Below are 22,079 nucleotides of genomic sequence, written 5' to 3' on the forward strand. Positions count from 1 at the left end.
CCAAGCTATCAGACTCCTCAATACCCGAAGCCTGGACTGACACCTTGCCCTATTGTCCTGTTTATTATTTATTGTAATGCCTGCACTGTTTTTGTGCACTTTATGTAGTCCTGTGTAGGTCTGTAGTCTAGTGTAGCTTTCTCTTTTTTTTTTACGTAGTTCAGTCTAGTTTTTGTACTGTGTCATGTAACACCATGGTCCTGAAAAACGTTGTCTCATTTTTACTATGTACTGTACCAGCAGTTATGGTCGAAATGACAATAAAAGTGACTACTTGACTTCAGGCTCATCAGCCCACAAAGCTATGCAAAAAGTGTCCTTCCCTTAGAAATTACCTAGGGTTACCCATAGCCCTCTATTTTTCTAAGCTCTATGTACCTATCCAGGAGTCTCTTAAAAGACCCTATAGTATTTGCCTCCACCACTGTTGCCAGCAGCCCATTCCAGACACTCACCACTCTCTGAGTAAAAAAAAACTTAACTCTGACAGCTCCTTTTTTCCTAAATTCATGTTTTTCACTATTCCTCTGTACATGTGATAATCATTATTCTGTGAAACAGAAGAGATAGCATTTCTGCAGTCCTGACTTTTTATTCCACCAGCCAATGCACCCAGTACATAGTTCTTAAACAGCTGAACCATCACATCTTCACTTCCTCAACCTATTATGCTGTACATAGGGAACACTTTGTCCATGACTTCCTGGTTTGCTCATTCTTCCCGACTCAACTCTCCCTTCTTAGGCACTTTCCCTTGAAACAGCAGGAGGTGCAACACTTGTCCCTGCATCTCACCCCACCAAAGATCCTTCCAGTCATCCAAGTGAGGCAGAGAACTCCAACAATCTTGTTTATTTTATTCAGTGCTCCCAATATGGTCTCGAATACATCAGTGAGACCAAGTAGAGACAATGGGACTGTTTTATTCAGTGCTTCCAATGCAATCTCCTCTACGTTAGCGAGACCTAGCGCAGACAATGGGACAGTTTTGCAGAGAACCTGAGCTCCATCCGCTATGGCCATCTAGAGCTTCTGGTGGTCAGCAATTTTCATTTCCTCATTTCCACATCGACTTGTCTGTTCTTGACTTCCTCCACTGCAAGGGTGAGGCTAAACACAAACTAGGGCACTTTGTATTCTGCTTGGGTTCCAATTTCAGTCATGTGCCTCTCTTCTGTCTCTATTCTCTCATGATCTACCTGGGTCTTTGTACACGCACCCTCTCTCCCCACCTCCACTCACTTCATCTACCCATTACCAACACACTAACCCACCCCCCCTTTCCTATCTGCCTTTTACCTCCCTTATTTGCTTCTGGTCCACCTTCCTTTCCTGTTTCCATCAACTGCTCTTTTACTGCCACCTGCCTCCGTTACTAATTCCACCCATTCCTTGTCTACCTGTCTATCACTACTGGATCCACCTATCACTTGCCAGCTCTTGCTCCACCCCTTTTCCTTTTATCTTAAGACTGGCTATCTCTGTTCTATCTTTCAATCTAGATCAGGGGGCCCTATTCTGGGGTTCATGGACCCCTTGGTTAATGGTAGGGATCTGTGGTATAAAAAGGTTGGGAAGCCCTGGTTGAGATGAAGAATCACAACCCAAAAGACTGACTGTCATAAATGTTGCTTGATCTGCTGTTCCCTTTTTTAAAAATTCCACATCTGCCTTGAATTCTTTGTTTTGCATGTACTTTTCAAGACTGATACCGTTTGCCATTCTTTATGACCACCATTTCTTTGATATTGGAGAGATGGAGCTAAATAGAGCTATTAACTTTATTTCTCTTCCCACAGATCTAACGACTTGAGTAATTTGCTATTTTCTGTTTTTATTTTGGATTTCCAGTGTGTGCATCTTCATTTTGTTTTTTTTAATGTGGAATGTCACGCTGCCTGTGGAACCCAAAATGCCAATGCAGCGTCTCAGTCACTGAAACTTCATCTGTCTTTCTGCTGCCTGTCCCTTATCAATTTGCTGTAGTTTTGCAGAATTTGTATGTTTCTGATTAGAATGCCATGTACCTAACTAAAACCCATGTGGATTAAATTGTTGTCTTTGCCCTTATTGAGAATAGCTTCTTAAAATGAACTTGCATTTCTCAAATAGTTTCAAATAATTATAATAAATAGTAATTTATAAACAGTTGAGATTTGTTTTGTAATCCATTGTCTTTCATTGGCAGTGAAACGTTTTCGAGAGCCAAAGTACGAGAGGCGACCGTGGAAGATATGGCAAGTATCAAGTGTTGTAAGGCTGTAAGAGCTATACCCCAGATACTGTGGGTAGCTCAATATTGGCTTGCCAGGGAATGTTATGAATGGGGAATGGCGTTCAATGTTTATTATTGTATATTTCCTTTCACTGGTCAGCTTGCCTAATAGTCATAATACTAAAAGATGCTATCAATCAGCATGTCTTTCCATGCACAAGTAATTGAACACTAAGTTGAAAGAAGAAAACCAAATAGTGCAGAACAATTAAATGCATTTGTGCCAAGGTTGCATATTTCTTTAATGAGTGTGCTAAGTTAGCCTGCTACCACTGCAGTACCTGTATTCAAATTTAATAATTTGTTAAATAATTTAAGTTGCCTTGGTCCTGAGTGCAGGTGAATTTCCAAGGCTGTCAAATGCATTTGCAAATGTTAATTTGAAATGGCACATTTGACAACCAGCAAGCTGGGGAAATGTGGGATAGGATGAATTTGATGGTGTCAGGGCAGTTTTTGTCACTGCAGCCAGCCACATTATCAGGCAGGAGCAGTCCTATTTTCCACACCTTGCTGATGTGCTAGAGCTGGACCCAGTGCAAATGACTGACAATCTTGGGGCAACAAAAAATCTGCTCCAATGTGCCAGCCAATGAGATTGTAAGTTTAAAGAACATGGCTCATATCTAGATTTATTACAATTAGAAATGGTAACTAGGGTTATTTTTTTGCCTTCATCATTCATGAAATCCCATTGCACTCCCACCTCCCTGCTTACTGAACAGGTCACCACCCTATCACACAACCATCCCCATTTCTCTACTAATGCCTACAAGTGAAGTTCATTCTCCCTATTCTGTCATCAGAATATCATGGCTGCCCCATTGTTCACTTGACATTCCAAAGCTATGCTAGTGCCCTCTCTCTCCTACTCAACTCCCCACTGACTCCACTCTTCACAGGTCACTCTTTGTTTCTGTGTATCCTTTGTCGTCTTGCTCATTCCCTGCCTCGTCACAGTGCAGTGGAATCACTCTTAACCCCAGTGATTATCAGAAGCTTCTGTTCAGACTGTATTCAAATTTTCAGATTTTATCAGCTTACGCCATTGTTTTCAACAGCTGTTCGACTCAACTGTCTTTTTTTCTGGATTCCATTCAAAGCATCTCTAATAATTGAACATTACTTTTGCAGGTTTTTGGATACCTCAAAGCAGGCAATTGGCATGCTCTTTATCCACTTTGCCAATGTTTACTTGTCGGACCTGACTGAAGAGGACCCATGTTCACTGTGAGTGTTTCATGTGGTACAACACACACATTCTCAATGTTGCATTTAATTCTCATGTTCCATAATTTTACAAATGTAAAATTAGATAGAGATAGAGATACAGATAGAGATAGTCTGCAGATAGAGACTACTGGGTAATTAGCTTCAAATGTAACATCTAAGAATTTGCTCTTGCAAAACAAGTCCATAATGTTACAGACATTTTTAAGTGACCTTGCAACCAGAGGTTGGGTTCAAAGTTCTGCAGTCTTGCATTTAAACACCTAATGAGAATAGGCCAGTCCCAGAAAATCTACTGTTTCCATTGAAGTCATTGAACAAGGTTGAAGTATTTACTGTGAATCTGAACAGAGGGACCAAGTGAATGTATCATCTGTCTTCCCTTCTGAGATCATAACTATCAAGAATCTAGTCTGTGTTGTCTATGTGGTATCAAGAACATTGGATGCAAAGACTGAGACCTGGTTTTGTAGTGCTGAAACTGACACTTCAGAACCAGTGTAATACTGTCCAAGCTGATATGCAAGTTAGAGGCAGGAGTTGCCCTAATTACATGTGGTTTGGCTTGCTGTTTGGTACTTTCCTCTTCCCATCAACCTACAGTTAACTTTCATTAGAAAAATAACCTGCTGCTGGAGCAGGTCAGGCAGCATCTATGGAGGCCAAGGGACAGTCATTCTGGATTGAGACTTTGTATCAGGACAGATTTCTATTACGGTCTCTTCACCACATTGCTTTATCAATTAACTACCTATTTACAGTATGCCTTAAAATATTCAAAGACTGCTGTTAGCACTGTAACGAACCCCATAACTGGGTCACTTACCAGCAAAGATAGAGACGTCTGTTGAAGTCTGATGATACTATTTTTATCAGTATTTATTAGTAAAAATACACAAAAATAATATCAATGCAAATATACAGATAATATACGTCGTCAATACTAAATCTAAAAGTGCGGGTATAATAGTAATAAGAAATAAGCTCTATCGTTGTCTAGGGGATAATGTATTGTCCGATGGAAATATAAAGTTCACTGCAGTTCTACAAGCTGCCGTCTTTTGGTTTTTGCTGGGTTGCAATTGTTGGAGGGAGAGAGAGAGAGAGAGAGAGAGAGAGAGAGAGAGAAACTTGCCGGCTTTCCTTGATGATTTCGATTCGTCAGGTGTCTCGTTGCCGTGGCCATTCAAGTGTGGCCTCTCCTTTAGCTAAACCGCCCTTCCGTGGTGAGCCCGCCACCCAGGCAAGGGAGGACGCACACGAGCCCCCACCAGCTTTTGCTATAAAACGCTGTCACAGGATTTCTAGCGTTTCTCCTGGTGCGTCTAAAGGGGTTGTTCCCCAGACCCCTCTTTTATCCTTACTCATGGGGTCTCAGATGTCAGTCAGGTTGGGATGATGCAATCCCTCAACCAGACCACTCTGGTTGTCCCCTGAGGGGTTTCAATGAATAGTACAGTACTCAATACACAATTCCATCTCCAAGAAACAATGGCCGTTATCAGTGGTTCCGTTCCGCTGATGTCAGGACACATTCCAAACCTTGTGTATTCTGGATGTGTCTCTCTCATTTCCTGGGTCTCAGACCTGAAATAATAGCGATCTTGCGATTCTCAAAAAGGAGGGGGGGGGGCGACTTTGTACCCTTTGGCCCCTCAGAGTTGCTTCACATTTGTAACAGCACCCTTTGAGGAAGAGACACTGAGGGGGAAAATAGCAGCTTGTCTATCTTAAATCAGTGATATTGGCATTTAAGTTCTTCCCCAAAAGATAACATCTTGTCAAGGCTCCTCAGATGTTACATAACATCAACTCACCTCTCACTGTGCTAAATTCCAGAGGATTTGTGCCTTGCTTGTTCAGCCTATCTTCCTGCCATTACAGACATTTACACCACCCGCTGCACCTGCAAAGCTAACAGCATTGTGAAGGACCCCACACACCCCTCATACAAACTCTTCTCCCTCTTACCATCTGGCAAAAGGTACCGAAGCATTCGGGCTCTCACGACCAGACTGTGCAACAGTTTCTTCGCCCAAGCCATCAGACTCCTCAATACTCCTCTAGACTGACATTTACATCATTTATAATTATATTGAAATTTGTCCTCTATTTTGCCTGTTGTTTTGTTTATTAATTAATTATTGTACTGCCCTGCACTGTTTTGTGCACTTTATGTAGTCATGTGTAGGTCTGTAGTCTAGTGTAGTTTTTGTGTTGTTTTTACATAGTCTAGTGTAGTTTTGTGTAGTTTCATGTAGCACCTTGGTCCAGGAGAAACATTGTTTCATTTTTACTGTGTACTGTACCAGTAGTTTATGGTCGAAATGACAATAAAAAGCGACTTGACTTAACTTGACTATCCTCGAGCTAGTGCAGTGTATAAGTGGTGTAACCTCTCTAACTTTAGTTTCCAATTCCTATTGACAATTGGCCTTTTGTGAATAATGCATTAGTAGTTTTTTGAGTTATAACCAAATCTCTTGGTATTGATGACCTCAGGATAAATTTAGCAATGACACGTAGTGAATTTAGTAAGTTGTGAAAAATTGGGACTCAGGTTCCTACTTATGTTGAGGCCTCCATTGGTCTGGGTTGACCATGGATGTTGTGTCCTATCTGTTTGGATATTCAAGAATGGGTTTGCATATGGAGAGCAAGCTGCTGCCCTTGTAGCAAGCTTCCACATTCCACACATCTGATGAACACAAAGGAATGGCAGAAACCTATACGGTTTGACTCCGGCAACATTGCAGGAGTCAGAGTTTAGCACAGAAACAGGCTGTTCGGCCTATTTAGTCAATACCAAGCCACTTACGCTACCTACTGACATCAAACTGCACTGGGATCATAGCCTCCATACCACTACCATCCGCTTGATATCCAGACAGAATCTATATTACTGATTCAAGGTTTAGACAGAACAAAAGAAGGTAAAACTGCACTGGTTGCAACTCCCATAAAACCAACCCTAATGTATGAAACCATATCAATGTGGATGCTGTAGATCAGAGGTTCTCAACTTTTTTTATGTCAAGGACTTCTACCATTAACTGATGGGTCCATAGACCCCAGGCTGGGAACACCCACTGTAGATGAAGCATCTCAACCCCAGGATGTTGCTGCAGGAGTTCATCAGAGAAGTTTGTTAGGCCAAGCTATTTTCAGTTGCTTGATTAGTGACTTTCCATCATGAGATCAGAAGTAAGTTTGATAGAAGTGATTGCACAATGTTCACATTTTGATATAGGACAGTGACCATCCCAGCAAGGAAAAAAATGTCTATCAATTTTACTCAATGCACTGACATTACTGAGTCCTCCATCATTTACTCAGTTATTGTCCTATGTCCAGAAATTGAACCGGATTGCCACATGCTATGGCTACAAGAGCTTTGAGCCACTCACCAGCTGACTCCCAAAAGAAGGCAGTCTGGGATGGCCATCCAACAACTGAAGTTGCATACACAAGTGCATCCATAAAATTGAATATCCCACACCTGAAAGGACTGTGGGTCTAAATCAGAGGTTCTCAACCATTTTTTTTAATGCCAATTACCCCTACCATTAACTGGGGGTCCGTGGACTCCAGATTGGGAACCCCCTGGTATAAATGCTGGAACTTCTTGAATTATTTTGATCAGTTTTACCAAAACTCCTTTGTCAGAATCTTCAGCATGGTTACAGCAGTTCAAGGAGAAATTTGCCATCACAATCTTCAAGGTGGCTATGGTGAGCAGTAATGCCTACATCGAAGCACACCACGTTGGCCATGGCAGTAATGCCCACATTGAAGCACAACATTGGAGGGGTCTGTTCCTCCCAAGATCTTCACATTGGCTGTGTAAAACACTATTCTGGTATTTTGTTCCAAATTTTTCCCCACCATATCCTGTCTGGTACTTGTATCTCACCACAGCCTCAATTAGTGCATCCATATTCCACTCCCAATGCTTTTAAAGAAGATGTTTTTCTTATGTCACTTTTAACTCCTTCCCCCTTTATTTTATATCTATGACCTTTATTCTTCTATTTTTCAACTTCTCCATCAAAGATAATCATGTACAGTACTGTGCAAAAATTTGAGGCACATACTGTGTGTGTGTGTGTGTGTGTGTGTGTGTGTAGTACTGTATTTGTCAAGGTGGAGTGGAGAACGAGTTTGTAAATATGGTGAGAACAAAGGATGTTGGGAATGGCAAGGGTAGAGCACCACGGGAGGTGTGTGGGACAGGTGGCAGAGAAGAAGAGTTGGGGTAGAAGGTGTGAGTACAGACACACGCGGCGCTGAGACACCGGGCAAGGTCATTTGCTTTCAAACGATAGGTTTATTGATCATTACAGAATGTCTTTCTGTTACTTCCCACTCCCTCACCTCTCTCTTCCCCTTTTCCCAAACATGATTCACCTCTCCCTGCTCCCTTCCCACTCTCCGTACACACTAGAAACCCATATCAGGATCAGGTTTATCATCATTGACATATGTCATTAAATTTCTTTTGTGCAACCGCAGTATAGTGTAATACATAAAATTGCTACAGTATGGTGCAAAAGTCTGAGACACTCCAGCTATACTTTTGCCCTACCTAAGACTTTTGCACAGTACAGTATTCTCAATTAAAAGAAAAGGCACAGCAAGCTATGAAGATAAATTCAGTAAATCTAGTCACTTTCCTGGATCATGGTGTGGGGAAAGGGAATAGACCAGAGGTAGTCAACAGATATATCCCATGAAGAGTTACAATAGACAATAGGTGCAGAAGTAGACCATTTGGCCCTTTGAGCCTGCACTGCCATTTTGAGATCATGGCTGATCATCTACTATCAATACCCGGTTCCTGCCTTGTCCCCATATCCCTTGGTTCCCCTATCCATAAGATACCTATCTTGCTCCTTCTTGAAAGCATCCAGAGAATTGGCCTCCACTGCCTTCCGAGGCAGTGCATTCCACATCCCCACAACTCTCTGGGAGAAGAAGTTTTTCCTTAACTCTGTCCTAGATGACCTACCCCTTTTTCTCAAACCATGCCCTCTGGTACTGGACTCTCCCAGCATCTGGAACATATTTCCTGCCTCTATCTTGTCCAATCCCTTAATAATCTTATATGTTGCAATCAGATCCCCTCTCAATCTCTTTAATTCCAGCATGTACAAGCCCAGTCTCTCTGACCTCTCTGCGTAAGACAGTCCAGACATCCCAGGAATTAACCTTGTGAATCTACGCTGCACTTCCTCTATAGCCAGGATGTCCTTCCTTAACCTTGGAGACCAAAACTGTACACAATCCTCCAGGTGTGGACTCACCAGGGCCCTGTACAAATGCAAGAGGATTTCCTTGCTCTTGTACTCAATTCCCTTTGTAATAAAGGCCAACACTCCATTAGCCTTCTTCACTGCCTGCTGCACTTGCTCATTCACCTTCAGTGACTGATGAACAAGGACTCCTAGATCTCTTTGTATTTCTCCCTTACCTAACTTTACACCATTCGGATAATAATCTGCCTTCCTGTTCTTACTCCCAAAGTGGATAACCTCATACTTATTCACATTAAACGTCATCTGCCAAGTATCTGCCCACTCACCCAGCCTATCCAAGTCACTCTGAATTCTCCTAACATCCTCATCACATGTCACACTGCCACCCAGCTTAGTATCATCAACAAACTTGCTGATGTTATTCTAAATGCCTTCATCTAAATTGTTGACGTAAATCGTAAACAGCTGTGGTCCCAATACCGAGCCCTGTGGCACCCCACTAGTCACCACCTGTCATTCCGAGAAACACCCATTCACCGCTACCCTTTGCTTTCTATCTGCCAACCAGTTTTTTATCCATGTCAATGTCTTCCCCCCCCATTGCCATGAGCTTTGATTTTACCCACCAATCTCCTATGTGGGACCTTATCAAATGCCTTTTGAAAATCGAGGTACACTACATCTACTGGATCTCCCTTGTCTAACTTCCTGGTTACATCCTCGAAAAACTCCAATAGATTAGTCAAGCATGATTTACCCTTGGTAAATCCACACTGGCTCAGCCCAATCCTATCACTGCTATCTAGATATGCCACTATTTCATCTTTAATAATGGACTCTAGCATCTTCCCCACTACTGATTTTAGGCTGACAGGAGGATAGTTCTCTGTTTTCTCCCTCCCTCCTTACTTAAAAAGTGGGATAACATTAGCCATTCTCCAATCCTCAGGAACTGATCCTGAATCTAAGGAACATTGGAAAATGATTACCAATGCATCCGCAATTTCCGGGGCCGCCTCCTTTAGTACCCTAGGATGCAGACCATCTGGACCTGGGGATTTGTCAGCCTTCAGTCCCATCAGTCTACTCATCACCGTTTCCTTCCTAATGTCAATCTGTTTCATTTCCTCTGTTACCCTATGTCCTTGGCCCATCCATACATACATCTGGGAGATTGCTTGTGTCTTCCTTAGTGAGTACTTACTTAAAGTACTTATTAAATTCTTCTGCCATTTCTCTGTTTCCCATAACAATTTCACCCAATTCATTCTTCAAGGGCCCAACATTGTTCTTAACTATCTTCTTTCTCTTCACATACCCAAAAAAGCTTTTGCTATCCTCCTTTATATTCCTGGCTAGCTTGCGTTCGTACCACATTTTTTACTCCCTGTATCGCCTTTTTAGTTAAGTTCTGTTGTTCCTTAAAAATTTCCCAGTCATCTGTCTTACATTATAAAAAATGCTCATGCTGAAATGTATTTACTTTGCAACTAGTAACTCAATTTTCTGTTTACTATCTTTAGGTATCTGATAAATTTCCTTCTGGATGCCACACTTGGTATGCTCCTGATCTATGCTGGAGTGCGAACAGTAGGTGTCCTCGTTGAATGGCAACATTGGGATTCTCTTCGTTTTGGAGAGTATGGTAATAAAGTCAAGCTTTTCTTAGATCTTCCTTCCTGTGTTCAACTTTTTATTGTTGTGACAAACGAGCAGAGCAGAGGGCAATAGATACACAATTAAATCACATGGGTAGTGTGCAAATGCATAGCCAATAAAAAATGAGAATGGTGATTATTGTTAGTTTAATTGCTATACCGTTTTCTGCCAGTAAGTGGGGACAACCCACCACATATTGCGAAAATACGTGACTTTGTTAAAAAAGTACTAATGATTTAAATACAACTTTAGTTAAAGTACAGATGATTAAACTGCAACTTTAGTCTTGCGTTAATTCATCTTATAAAAAGTTTTTTTTGAAAATACTGCCCATTGTTCAGCCATTGTTTGATGCCATTCATTCTTTCAACTGTACCCCTGCCCCCACCCCCAACTTTTATTCTGTATGGGACCCTGGCAGAATCGCATCTGAAAATTCAGAGGTGGAAAAAAATTAAAGTACCTATGTTACAGAGTAGTCAAAATCTACTTCTCAAAAGCATTTATATTTCAAAAGTTACATCACAAGTAAGGGAAACAGGTGAAAATTTAACAAGTTTCAAAATAAAGTCCATAATGTCTAGTAATTATATTCAGCTTGAAATCTTCCACAGTACTTGTGTTAATCTGCAGTCACTTTAAGTTGCTTGCAGTGGCTGGCATGCATCCGCTTACTTTTACCTTCTACCTTGACTGCTGAATTGGTAATTAACAGTACTTGGTAAGGACTTTCCACTGTGCTCCCAGGGGTTCCTTATGCAGTTTTTTGACCACAACCCACTCGCCAGGAATGAAGGTAGATCCTCCTTCCGATGGACCAGTCCAAGCAGCAGAGGCCTGTTGAGAAGCAGGCTGAACAGCTTGTGTTAGTTACACACAATAATCAATTAAATGGCCGGCCATAATATGCTTATCAGCCTCTCTGAGATCGAGAGCTCCTGCTGGTAACACAAGTCCCCATCACCACTTCAAATTTGTTTTCTTGTTTGGGGTAACTCTGATGCTGCATAAAACCAAAGGAGAAGCTGTAGGCCATGGTACACTTTCCTCTTGATACTTATTCAGCCATTTGTTTGATGATGCCATTCATTCTTTCAACTGGTCCTGATGACTCTGGCCAATGAAAAAACCATTCAGTGTTCATCAGCTGATATAGTTCTTAATAAACATTTCCAGTGAAATGTGTTTCTTGGTCAGAGTTGGTGTGGCAAGGCAAACCCCGTCTAGGAATGTAGTCCTTGATTGGAGTTTTGTCTATGTGTGGCAGTAGCTTTTCTTGCTGGAATGGCTTTCACCCATCTTGAAAATTTGTCCACTATTACAAACACATCTGAATATTCTTGGCAATTTGGTAAAGTAATGTAGTCCACTTGTTGATGTAATAATAGCCCAGGTGGGGCAGGAATATTCAGTTGAGGTAGCTTCTCCAGTGATCTGGGTTTCATTTTCTGGCATGTCATACCATTCTGGCATGTTGAGCTTGCATACTGAACTTTGGATTCCACCACATTTTGGAGAATCTGTCAATCATCTGTTGCACTCCAATATATCCTTAGGAGTGTATCTGCTCTTTCAGATAAGGAAGCAGTTCAGCGGGGGTGACCAGCCTCTGACTAGTGACAATTTTCCACACTTCATCGTTGTTTAATAATGCACCATTTCTATTCAGTAACACTTTTCTTCATTTGAGCACTCATCTTGCACTTCTTGAATATCTTTTATATTCCTTTGTGACACAATGTTTAACTTAGTTAACTTGGTTAAACAATGGTTTCAGTTATTGGGTTTTCTTTGATTTTCTTCATTGCTCATTCAAGAATCCACATAGATGTTAGCGGATCTTCTTTCGGCTAATTTACAGTTGAAGCTTTCAGTACTGGTTGTTATGCAGAGGTACCAGAGCCATATTTCCTGAGGCCATCACTTCATTTTCTCTGACAACAGCCCAGATAGCCATTTGAATTTTTTCCTCAATATTTGATAAGTCATCAGTAAACAGAATCAGATAAGGGTTCAACAAAGGCACTTCTTCATAAGACCATAAAATATAGGAGCAGAATTAGGCTATTTGGGCCTTCAAGTCTGCTTCGCCATTCCGTCTATTCCTAGGAGGCTTCGGCTTGAAAAAGGCATTTGCACTGCATAAGTTTTGGTTAAAGTTCCCTTTTTTCCTTTTATGGCACAACTGTAGCTGACAAGTGAAGTCAAAGCTGATGTAAAAACAAAAGAGAGGGCACACAACAAAGCAAAAATTAGCGGGAAGACAGAGAACTGGGAAGCTTTTATAAACCTCCAGAAAACAACTAAAAGAATCATTGGGAGGGAAAAGATGAAATATGAAAGCAAGCTAGCAAACGATATCAAAGTGGACAGTAAAAGCTTTTTCAAGTATGTAAAACAAAAAGAGATAAGAGTGGATAAGGATCGCTAAAAATTGAGGTCGGAGAAATAATAAGGGGGGCCAAGGAGATGGCAGATGAACTAAAAGAATATTTTGTATTAGTCTTCACTGTGGAAGACACTAGCAGTGTGCCAGATGTTGAAGGGTGTGAGGGAAGAGAAGTGAGTCAGTTACTATTACAAGGGAGAAGATGCTGAAAAACCTCATGGTACACAAGTCATCCAGACCAGATGAACTGCACCCTAGGGTTCTGAAAGAGGAAATGTTAGAAATTGTGGAGGCATTAGTAACAATATTTCAAAAATATTTGGACTCTGGCCTGGTGCCAGAGGACTGGAAAATTGCAAATGTTACTCCATTCTTTAAGAAAGGAGGAAGGCAGCAGAAAGAAAATTATAGACCAGTTAGCCTGACCTCAGTGGTTGGGAAGATGTTGGAATAAATTGTTAAGGATGAGGTGATGGACTACTTGGTAACACAGGACCAGATAGGACAAAGTCAGCATGGTTTCCTTAAGGGAAAATCCTGCCTGACAAACCTGTTGGAATTCTTTGAGGAGATTACAAGTAGCATGTATAAAGGGGCTGCAGTGGATGTTATATATTTGGACTTTCATGGGGGCTTTGACAAGGTGCCACACATGAGGCTGCTTACCAAATTAAGAGCATGACATTACAGGAAAGTTACTGGCATAGTTAGAGCATTGACTGATTGCTAGCAGGCAGTGAGTGAAAATAAAAGGATCCATTTCCGGTTGGCTGCCAGTGACTAGTGGTGTTCCGCAGGGGTCAGTGTTGGGACCACTTCTTTTTATGCTATATATCAATGATTTAGATGATGGAATAAATGGCTTTGTTGCCAAGTTTGCAGATGATACGAAGATTGGCAGAGGGGCAGGTAATGTTGAGGAAACAGGCTGCAGAAGGACAGACAGATTAGGAGAATGGGGAAGGGAGTGGAATATTGAATACTATGTTGAAAAATGCATGGTCAGCAGTTTGGTAGTAGGGATAAATGTGCAGGCTATTTTCTAAATGGGGAGAAAATCCAGAATTCTGAGATGCAAATGGACTTAGGAGTCCTTGTGCAGAATACCCTTAAGGTTAACTTTCAGGTAGAGTTGGTGATGAGGAAGGCAAATGCAATGTTAGCATTCTTTTCAAGAGGTCTAGAATTCAAGAGCATGGATGTGACACTGAGACTTTAAAAGGCTCTGGTGAGGCCTCACCTTTAGTATTGTGAACAGTTTTGGGTTCTTCATTTAAGAAAGGATGTGCTGGCATTGGAAAGGGTTCAGAAGAGGTTCACAAGGATGATTTCAAAAATGAAAGGGTTATCATACAAGAAATGTTTGATATCTCTGGGTCTGGAATTTAGAAGGAAGAAGGGGGATCTCATTGAAACCTTTCGGATGTTGAAAGGCCTAGACTGAGTAGCTGTGGAAAGGATGTATCCCATGGTTGGGGAGTCTAGAACAAGTGGGCACAGCCTCAGGATAGATGGGCGTCCATTTAAAACAGATGCAGAGAAATATCTTTAGCCAGAGGGTGGTGAATTTGTGGAATTTATTACCACAGGCAGTTGTGTAGGCCAGGTCATTGGGTATACTTAAGGCAGAGCTTGACAGGTTCTTGATTGGACATGGCGAGAAGTCTGGGGAATGGGGCTGAGGAGGGGAAAAAAGGATCAGCCATGATTGAATGGCAGAGAAGACTCAATGGGCCAAATGGCCTAATTCTGCTCCTGTGTCTTATGGTCTATTCTGAGGCTATGTCCTCTGGTCTTAGACCCTCCCACCACAGGAAACATCCTGTCCATGCCCACTCACCATTTGATAGGTTTCAATGAGGTCACCTCTCATTCTTATGAATTTTAGTGAATACAGGCCCAGAGCCATCAAACGTTCTTCATATGACAAGCCATTCAAACTTGGAATCATTTTTATGAACCTCCTTTGAACTGTCTCCAGTTTTAGCACAAGCTTTCTAAGATGAGGGGCCCAAACCTGTTCACAAGTGAGGCCTCACCAGTGCTTTATAAAGATTCGACTTTATATTCTTGCTTTTATTTTCTAGTCCTCTTGAAATGAAAGCTAACGTTATGTCAGCAAGGCCTTTGACAAAGTTCCACATGGAAGGTTAGTCAGCAAGGCCTTTGACAAAGTTCCACATGGAAGGTTAGTCAGCAAGGCCTTTGACAAAGTTCCACATGGAAGGTTAGTTAAGAAGGTTCAGTCGTTAGGTATTAATGCTGGAGTAATAAAATGGATTCAACAGTGGCTAGATGGGAGATGCCAGAGAGTAGTGGTGGATAATTGTTTATCGGGATGGAGGCTGATGACTAGCGGGGTGCCTCAGGGATCTGTTTTGGGCCTAATGTTGTTTGTAATATACATAAATGATCTGGATGATGGGGTGGTAAATTGGATTAGTAAGTATGCCGATGATACTAAGATAGGAGGTGTTGTGGATAATGAGGTGGGTTTTCAAAGCTTGCAGGGAGATTTATGCCGGTTAGAAGAATGGGCTGAACGTTGGCAGATGGAGCTTAATGCTGAGAAGTGTGGGGTTCTACATTTTGGCAGGAATAATCCAAATAGAACATACAGGGTAAATGGTAGGGCATTGAGGAATGCAGTGGAACAGAGAGATCTAGGAATAACAGTGCATAGTTCCCTGAAGGTGGAGTCTCATGTAGATAGGGTGGTGAAGAAGGCTTTTGGAACACTGTCCTTTATAAGTCAGAGCATTGAGTACAGAAGTTGGGATGTAATGTAAAAATTGTACAAGGCATTGGTAAGGCCAAATTTGGAATATTGTGTACAGTCCTGGTCACCGAATTATAGGAAAGATATCAATAATTTAGAGAGAGTTCAGAGACGATTTACTAGGATGTTACCTGGGTTTCAGCACTTTAAGTTACAGAAAAAGGTTGAACAAGTTAGGTCTCTTTTCATTGGAGCGTAGAAGGTTGAGGGGGGATTTGATCGAGGTATTTAAAATTTTGAGAGGGAAAGATAGAGTTGACGTGAATAGGCTGTTTCCATTGAGAGTAGGGGAGATTCAAACAAGAGGACATGATTTGAGAGTAAGGGGGCAAGAGTTTAAGGGAAACACGAGGGGGTATTTCTTTACTCAGAGAGTGATAGCTGTGTGGAATGAACTTCCTGTAGAAGTAGTAGAGGCCTGGTCAGTTGTGTCATTTAAGGTAAAATTGGATAGGTATATGGACAGGAAAGGAGTGGAGGGTTATGGGCTGAGTGCGGGTAGGTGGGACTAGGTGAGATTAAGAGTTCGGCACGGACTAGGAGGGCCGAGATGGCCTGTTTCCGTGCTGTGAATGTTATATGGTTATATGGTTATTTGTGTTCCTCACCGCAGTCTCATCCCCCACAAATAAATCTTTCGGGAATCCTGCAATGGACTCACAAGTTCGTTTGCACCTCAGATTTTTGAATATTCTTTCCATTTAGAAAACAGTCAACTCTTTCATTTCTTTTACCAAAGTGCATGACCACATACTTCCTGACACTGTATTCCATCTTTCATTCCTTTTCCCATTCTCCTAATGTAGCCTCTCTACATCCTCAAGACTACCTGACCCTCCACCCATCTTCATATCTTCTACAATCTTTGCAACAAAGCCATCAATTCCATCATCCAAATCATTGACATGTAGTGTAAAAAAAATTGGTCCCAACACAGACCATTAGTCTTCAGCAGCCAACCAACAAAGGCTCCATTTATTCTAACCCTTTGCCTCCTGCCAATCAGCCAGTGCTTTATCCATGTTAGAAACTTTCCTGTAATACCATGGGCTCATAACTTGTTAAGCAGTGTTATGTGTGGTATCTTGTCCAAAGGCCTTCTGACAAGGTGCTGCTCAGGACACCAGTCGCACCATGCTCAGCCTTTTTGATTCCTAACTTTATCTGAAGTATTACCAACATCTGCCTCCATGGTCTCACCACTAACTGTTCTGGCACTCTGGTTCCCATCCCCCTGCAACTCTAGTTTAAACCACATCGTGCAGCATTAACAAACCTTCCCATTAGGATATTTGTCTCCCTCCAGTTCAGGTGCAAACTGTACCTTCTGTACAGCTCCACCTTCTCTGGAAGAGAGCCCAATGATCCAAAAATCTATGCCCACCCTCCAAAACCAAGTCCTGAGCCACATATTAAAGTGTATATTCTTCCTAGTTCTAGCCTCAGTAGCCTGTGGCACAGGTAGCAGCCCTGATATCACAATCCTGGAGTTCTTGCTCTTTAACTTAGCACCTAACTCCCTGAACTCCCTATGTAGAACCTTGTCACTTGTCCTACCCATGATTTCTGGCTGTTCACCTTACACTTAAGAATATTGAGGACTCAATCCAAGATATCCCAGACCCTGGCACCTGAGAGACAACTTACCATCTGAGAATCTCATTAGGAGAATATTCATTCCCTTAACGAATCCCCTATCACTACAGCATGCCTCTTCTCCACCCGTCCCCCCCCCCCCCCCCCCCCCCCAAGTCACAGAAGCAGATTCAGTGCCGGAGATCCAACCACAGTGATTTTCCTCTGTTAGGTCATTTCCCCTCCCCGCCCCCCCCCCCCAACAGTATCTAAATTGATATATCTGTTGTTAAGGGGGATCGCCATAGGGATGGATACTCAGCACTGACTCCTTAATCCCTTTCCCCTTCCTGACTGTCACCAGTTTCTTATGTTCTGCACCTCAGGTAGAACTACCTCTCTATATGTCCTATCTATCACCCACTCAGCTTCCCAAATGATCCAGAGTTCATCCAGATCCAGCTCCAACTCCAACTCCTTAATGTGGTTTGCTAGAAGCTACAGCTGAATGGACTTCTCAAAGTAGTAGTTGACAGGGACACTGGAGATCTCCCTATCTTCCCACGTCCCACAAGAGGACCAATTCATTATCCTGCCTGTCATCCCCACTGTTCTAGCTGAGCAGATATAAAGAAGAGAATGTAAAAACGAGCTTTTCTTTCCTTTGCTTTCTCTGACTGAAACTGCTGTTCTCTGAAGCCTCAAAGAGCTAAAGCCTTAAGATCACCAGTCTGACTGTATCCACTCAAATGACAGCCACTGCGACAATGGCCACTGAGCCTGCCTTCCTTTAATTTACTCTTACTAGTCGATCCCAAATGTCGATTGGTCGCTTTTCAAAGATCTTTTACACTGGTGAGACCTGCTATTGCCTTTTATTCTCTGTCAGTTGACCTAATTGAAGTCCCCTCATCTCCAAACTTCCAGTGTTTGGATTGACTGCTGGTCCAAGCTCTGGTGATTTTCATCTTCTTGGCATGTTATTGTTCTTGCACAGTCATGATCAACATAGTCTTCCATGTCCACGGTGCAGCTGGTTTCACTGGACTTGCTCGTTGGGTGATGATATTAGATGCCTCAGCTGAGCAGCTGTTATTTGAAAGGTTCTGTTCATTATGAGTAAAGTGTGCACTTTAAAGAATATTTAAAATCTGATCCAGCACAATGTTAGTAGCAGTCATGACTGCTAGGTAAGTTGCTTGAACCTCTCATAGGCATGAGCCCCCTCTGTTGTAGTTGCACAAACCCAAGATCAAAGTTGCTGGACAGCTGCAGATGATTTCGCTGATTTAACAGCTTTTGCACAATTTTCAGTGATCCCCCGTTTGCCTTGGGAGATTTTCTGTGCTAAATCATTTCCTCTTGTTGCAATTGTACCTTGTCCAAATTTACTTTGTGTCCCTTGGAGGCTAAATTATCGAGCAAATAAATTATACTGCATTAACTTCCAACTAGTAAACTTACTACCTTTAATTGACCAAATTAAGCAACTTGCTACCAGGTGGTCTGCATTATCTTTGTCATTGGTTGGTAGAATTAATGCTATTAAGATGATGGTATTACCCAAATTCTTATATTTATTTCAAGTATTACCAATTTTTATTCCTAAATCTTTTTTTGATATTATTGACTCCAAAATATCTTCTTTTCTGTGGCAGAATAAAAATCCTAGACTAGGCAAAAAATATTTACAGAAGCCTAAGAAGGAGGGCGGTTTGGCTTTGCCAAACTTGAGATTTTACTATTGGGCAGTTAATATACGATATTTAATATTTTGGACACAAGAATCGACTATAGCAGCTTGCCCACAATGGGTAAATTTGGAATGTAAATCTGTACAAGACTTTTCATTGTTTTCAATTTTAGGATTTTCACTTCCTTCTTCTTTATCTAAATTGAATAAGCAAATAACTAATCCTATAGTCAAATATACATTGCGAATTTGGTTTCAATTTTGTAAATTTTTTGGTTTGAATAAGTTCATTTTATCAAGCCCTATAATATCTAACTTTTTTTTCGGCCCTCTTTTATGGATCAAGCTTTTCTTTTATGAAAAACAAAAGGTATAACATGTTTTCGTGATCTGTTTTTGGATGATAGCTTTATGTCCTTTGAACAGTTATCTAATAAATATAATTTACCTAAAACTCATTTTTTTAGATATTTGCAAGTTAGAAATTGTTTGTATAATGAGTTACAGTCTTTTCCGAAACTATGTCCATTGGACATTACAGAAAGAATTTTAGCTCTGAATCCTTGTCAAAAGGGTTTAGTAGCTGTCGTTTATAATATGATCATGAAAATACAGCCAGAAGTATCAGAAAAAATTAAGAAGGAAAGGAAAAAAGAACTTCATTGTCTTATACCCACTGAGCAGTGGGAAAAATTTTTACTATTAGTCAATTCGTCTTCTATTTGTGCTAAACATGCCCTAATACAATTTAAGGTTGTACATAGAGCTCATATGTCTAAGGATAAACTTGCTCGATTTTATTCTTATGTTAATCCAACCTGTGACAGATGTCATTCTGATGTTGCTTCATTGACCCATATGTTTTGGTCTTGCCCTTGTTTGCAAAATTATTGGAAAGATATTTTCAGTATTATTTCAATAGTTCTGAATATCAATTTCTAACCGCATCCTATTACTGCAATTTTCGGTTTACCAATGGTGGATAACAGTCGTTTATCCTCCTCATCTCAACGAATGATTGCATTTGTTACATTAATGGCTAGACTATCTATTTTATTGAATTGGAAAGAAATTAATCCTCCAACTATATTTCAGTGGTTTTCTCAAACTATCTCTTGTTTGAGTTTAGAAAAAACTAGAAGTGTTGTTTTTGATCCTTCAGTTAAATTTGAAGAAACTTGGAGACCATTTATTCAACATTTTCATATGAGTTAAATTGTCTTTTCCTAAACCTCACTTTTATTATCCTTAATTATTTGGATGGAGATTCGGAGTTATTGGCACTACTGTATATATCTGACATTATGCAATGGCCCATGTTGGTTAGTGTTTTTTTTTCTTCTCTTTTTTTGGGGGGGGGTTTATTTCTCTTGTTCATAAATACAATGAGTTGGGAGGTTATATATATTGATTATCATATATTTCAATGTCTGCTTAAACTGTTAACTATGTACTCTCAAACTCTTTGTATTCATGTTTCAATTATGTTTGCTTAAAAATTAATAAAAAGATTTAAAAAGAAAGAAAGTAAACTTACATACAGGTGTCCCCTGCTTTATGAATGTTCACTTTACACCACTTCACTTTTACAAAAGACCTACATTAGTAACCTATTTTCGCATTGCATAGAGGATTTTCACTTCTACGAAAAATTTTCCCATATAAATTAATGGTTCTTCGCTTTACGCTATTTCGGCTTAAGAAATAGGAATGCTCTACCTTTGTAAAGCAGGGTGGGGGGACACACCTGTATTGCTATGAATTCCAGTTGCATTTATTCTGTTGGTTAGCAGGCGTGGACAGTTGGTTCATTGTATTATTGAAACATTGAATTTTTTGAAGAAGTTACGAGGAATGTTGACGAGGGTAAGGCAGTGGATGTAGTCTATATGGACTTCAGCAAAGCCTTTGACAAAGTTCCACATGGAAGGTTAGTTAAGAAGGTTCAGTCGTTAGGTATTATTGCTGGAGTAATGGATTCAACAGTGGCTAGATGGGAGATGCCAGAGAGTAGTGGTGGATAATTGTTTATCGGGATGGAGGCCTGTGACTAGTGGGGTGCCTCAGGGATCTGTTTTGGGCCCAATGTTGTTTGTAATATACATAAATGATCTGGATGATGGGGTGGTAAATTGGATTAGTGAGTATGCCGATGATACTAAGGTAGGAAGTGTTGTGGATAATGAGGTGGGTTTTCAAAGCTTGCAGGGAGATTTATGCCGGTTAGAAGAATGGGCTGAACGTTGGCAGATGGAGCTTAATGCTGAGAAGTGTGAGGTTCTACATTTTGGCAGGAATAATCCAAATAGAACATACAGGGTAAATGGCAGGGCATTGAGGAATGCAGAGGAACAGAGAGATCTAGGAATAACAGTGCATAGTTCCCTGAAGGTGGAGACTCATGTAGATAGGGTGGTGAAGAAGGCTTTTGGAACGCTGGCCTTTATAAATCAAAGCATTGAGTACAGAAGTTGGAATGTAATGTTAAAATTGTACAAGGCATTGGTAAGGCCAAATTTAGAATATTGTGTGCAGTTCTGGTCACTGAATTATAGGAAAGATATCAATAAATTAGAGAGAGTGCAGAGACGATTTACTAGGATGTTACCTGGGTTTCAGCACTTAAGTTACAGAGAAAGGTTGAACAAGTTAGGTCTCTATTCATTGGAGCGTAGAAGGTTGAGGGGGGATTTGATCGAGGTATTTAAAATTTTGAGAGGGATAGATAGAGTTGACGTGAATAGGCTGTTACCATTGAGAGTAGGGGAGATTCAAACGAGAGGACATGATTTGAGAGTTAGGGGGCAGGAGTTTAAGGGAAACACGAGGGGGTATTTCTTTACTCAGAGAGTGATAGCTGTGTGGAATGAGTTTCCTGTAGAAGTAGTAGAGGCCAGTTCAGTTGTGTCATTTAAGGTAAAATTGGATAGGTATATGGACAGGAAAGGAGTGGAGGGTTATGGGCTGAGTGCAGGTAGGTGGGACTAGGTGAGATTAAGAGTTCGGCACGGACTAGGAGGGCCGAGATGTCCTGTTTCCGTGCTGTGATTGTTATATGGTTATATGGTTATTGATCTTATTGGGACTTTGATATCTTGCTCCACTTGTTTGGCAGTTTCCACCAGGTCACTGTAGGAAACAGCAGTTTCTTTACAATTTGCTTTTGTTAGCATTACCATCTTTGCAACATCTGGTTTCAAATCATCAATGAAATTCAAGTTGAG

At 41.0% G+C, this 22,079-nt stretch overlaps 1 protein-coding gene across 2 annotated transcripts in view; it reads left to right on the forward strand.

The window, feature by feature from the left end:
• Positions 1 to 22,079, forward strand: part of stimate (STIM activating enhance) — a 128,237-nt gene that overhangs the window by 32,587 nt on the left and 73,571 nt on the right. For both annotated transcript variants that reach the window (XM_059943855.1, XM_059943856.1), the window contains 3 exons: positions 2,189 to 2,237; positions 3,410 to 3,505; positions 10,284 to 10,405. In XM_059943855.1, coding sequence (XP_059799838.1) covers positions 2,189 to 2,237; positions 3,410 to 3,505; positions 10,284 to 10,405 — 267 coding nt within the window. The remainder of the gene's footprint in view (positions 1 to 2,188; positions 2,238 to 3,409; positions 3,506 to 10,283; positions 10,406 to 22,079) is intronic.

This window comes from Hypanus sabinus, chromosome 19, assembly GCF_030144855.1.
Source record: "Hypanus sabinus isolate sHypSab1 chromosome 19, sHypSab1.hap1, whole genome shotgun sequence".
Lineage (NCBI taxonomy): Eukaryota > Metazoa > Chordata > Chondrichthyes > Myliobatiformes > Dasyatidae > Hypanus > Hypanus sabinus.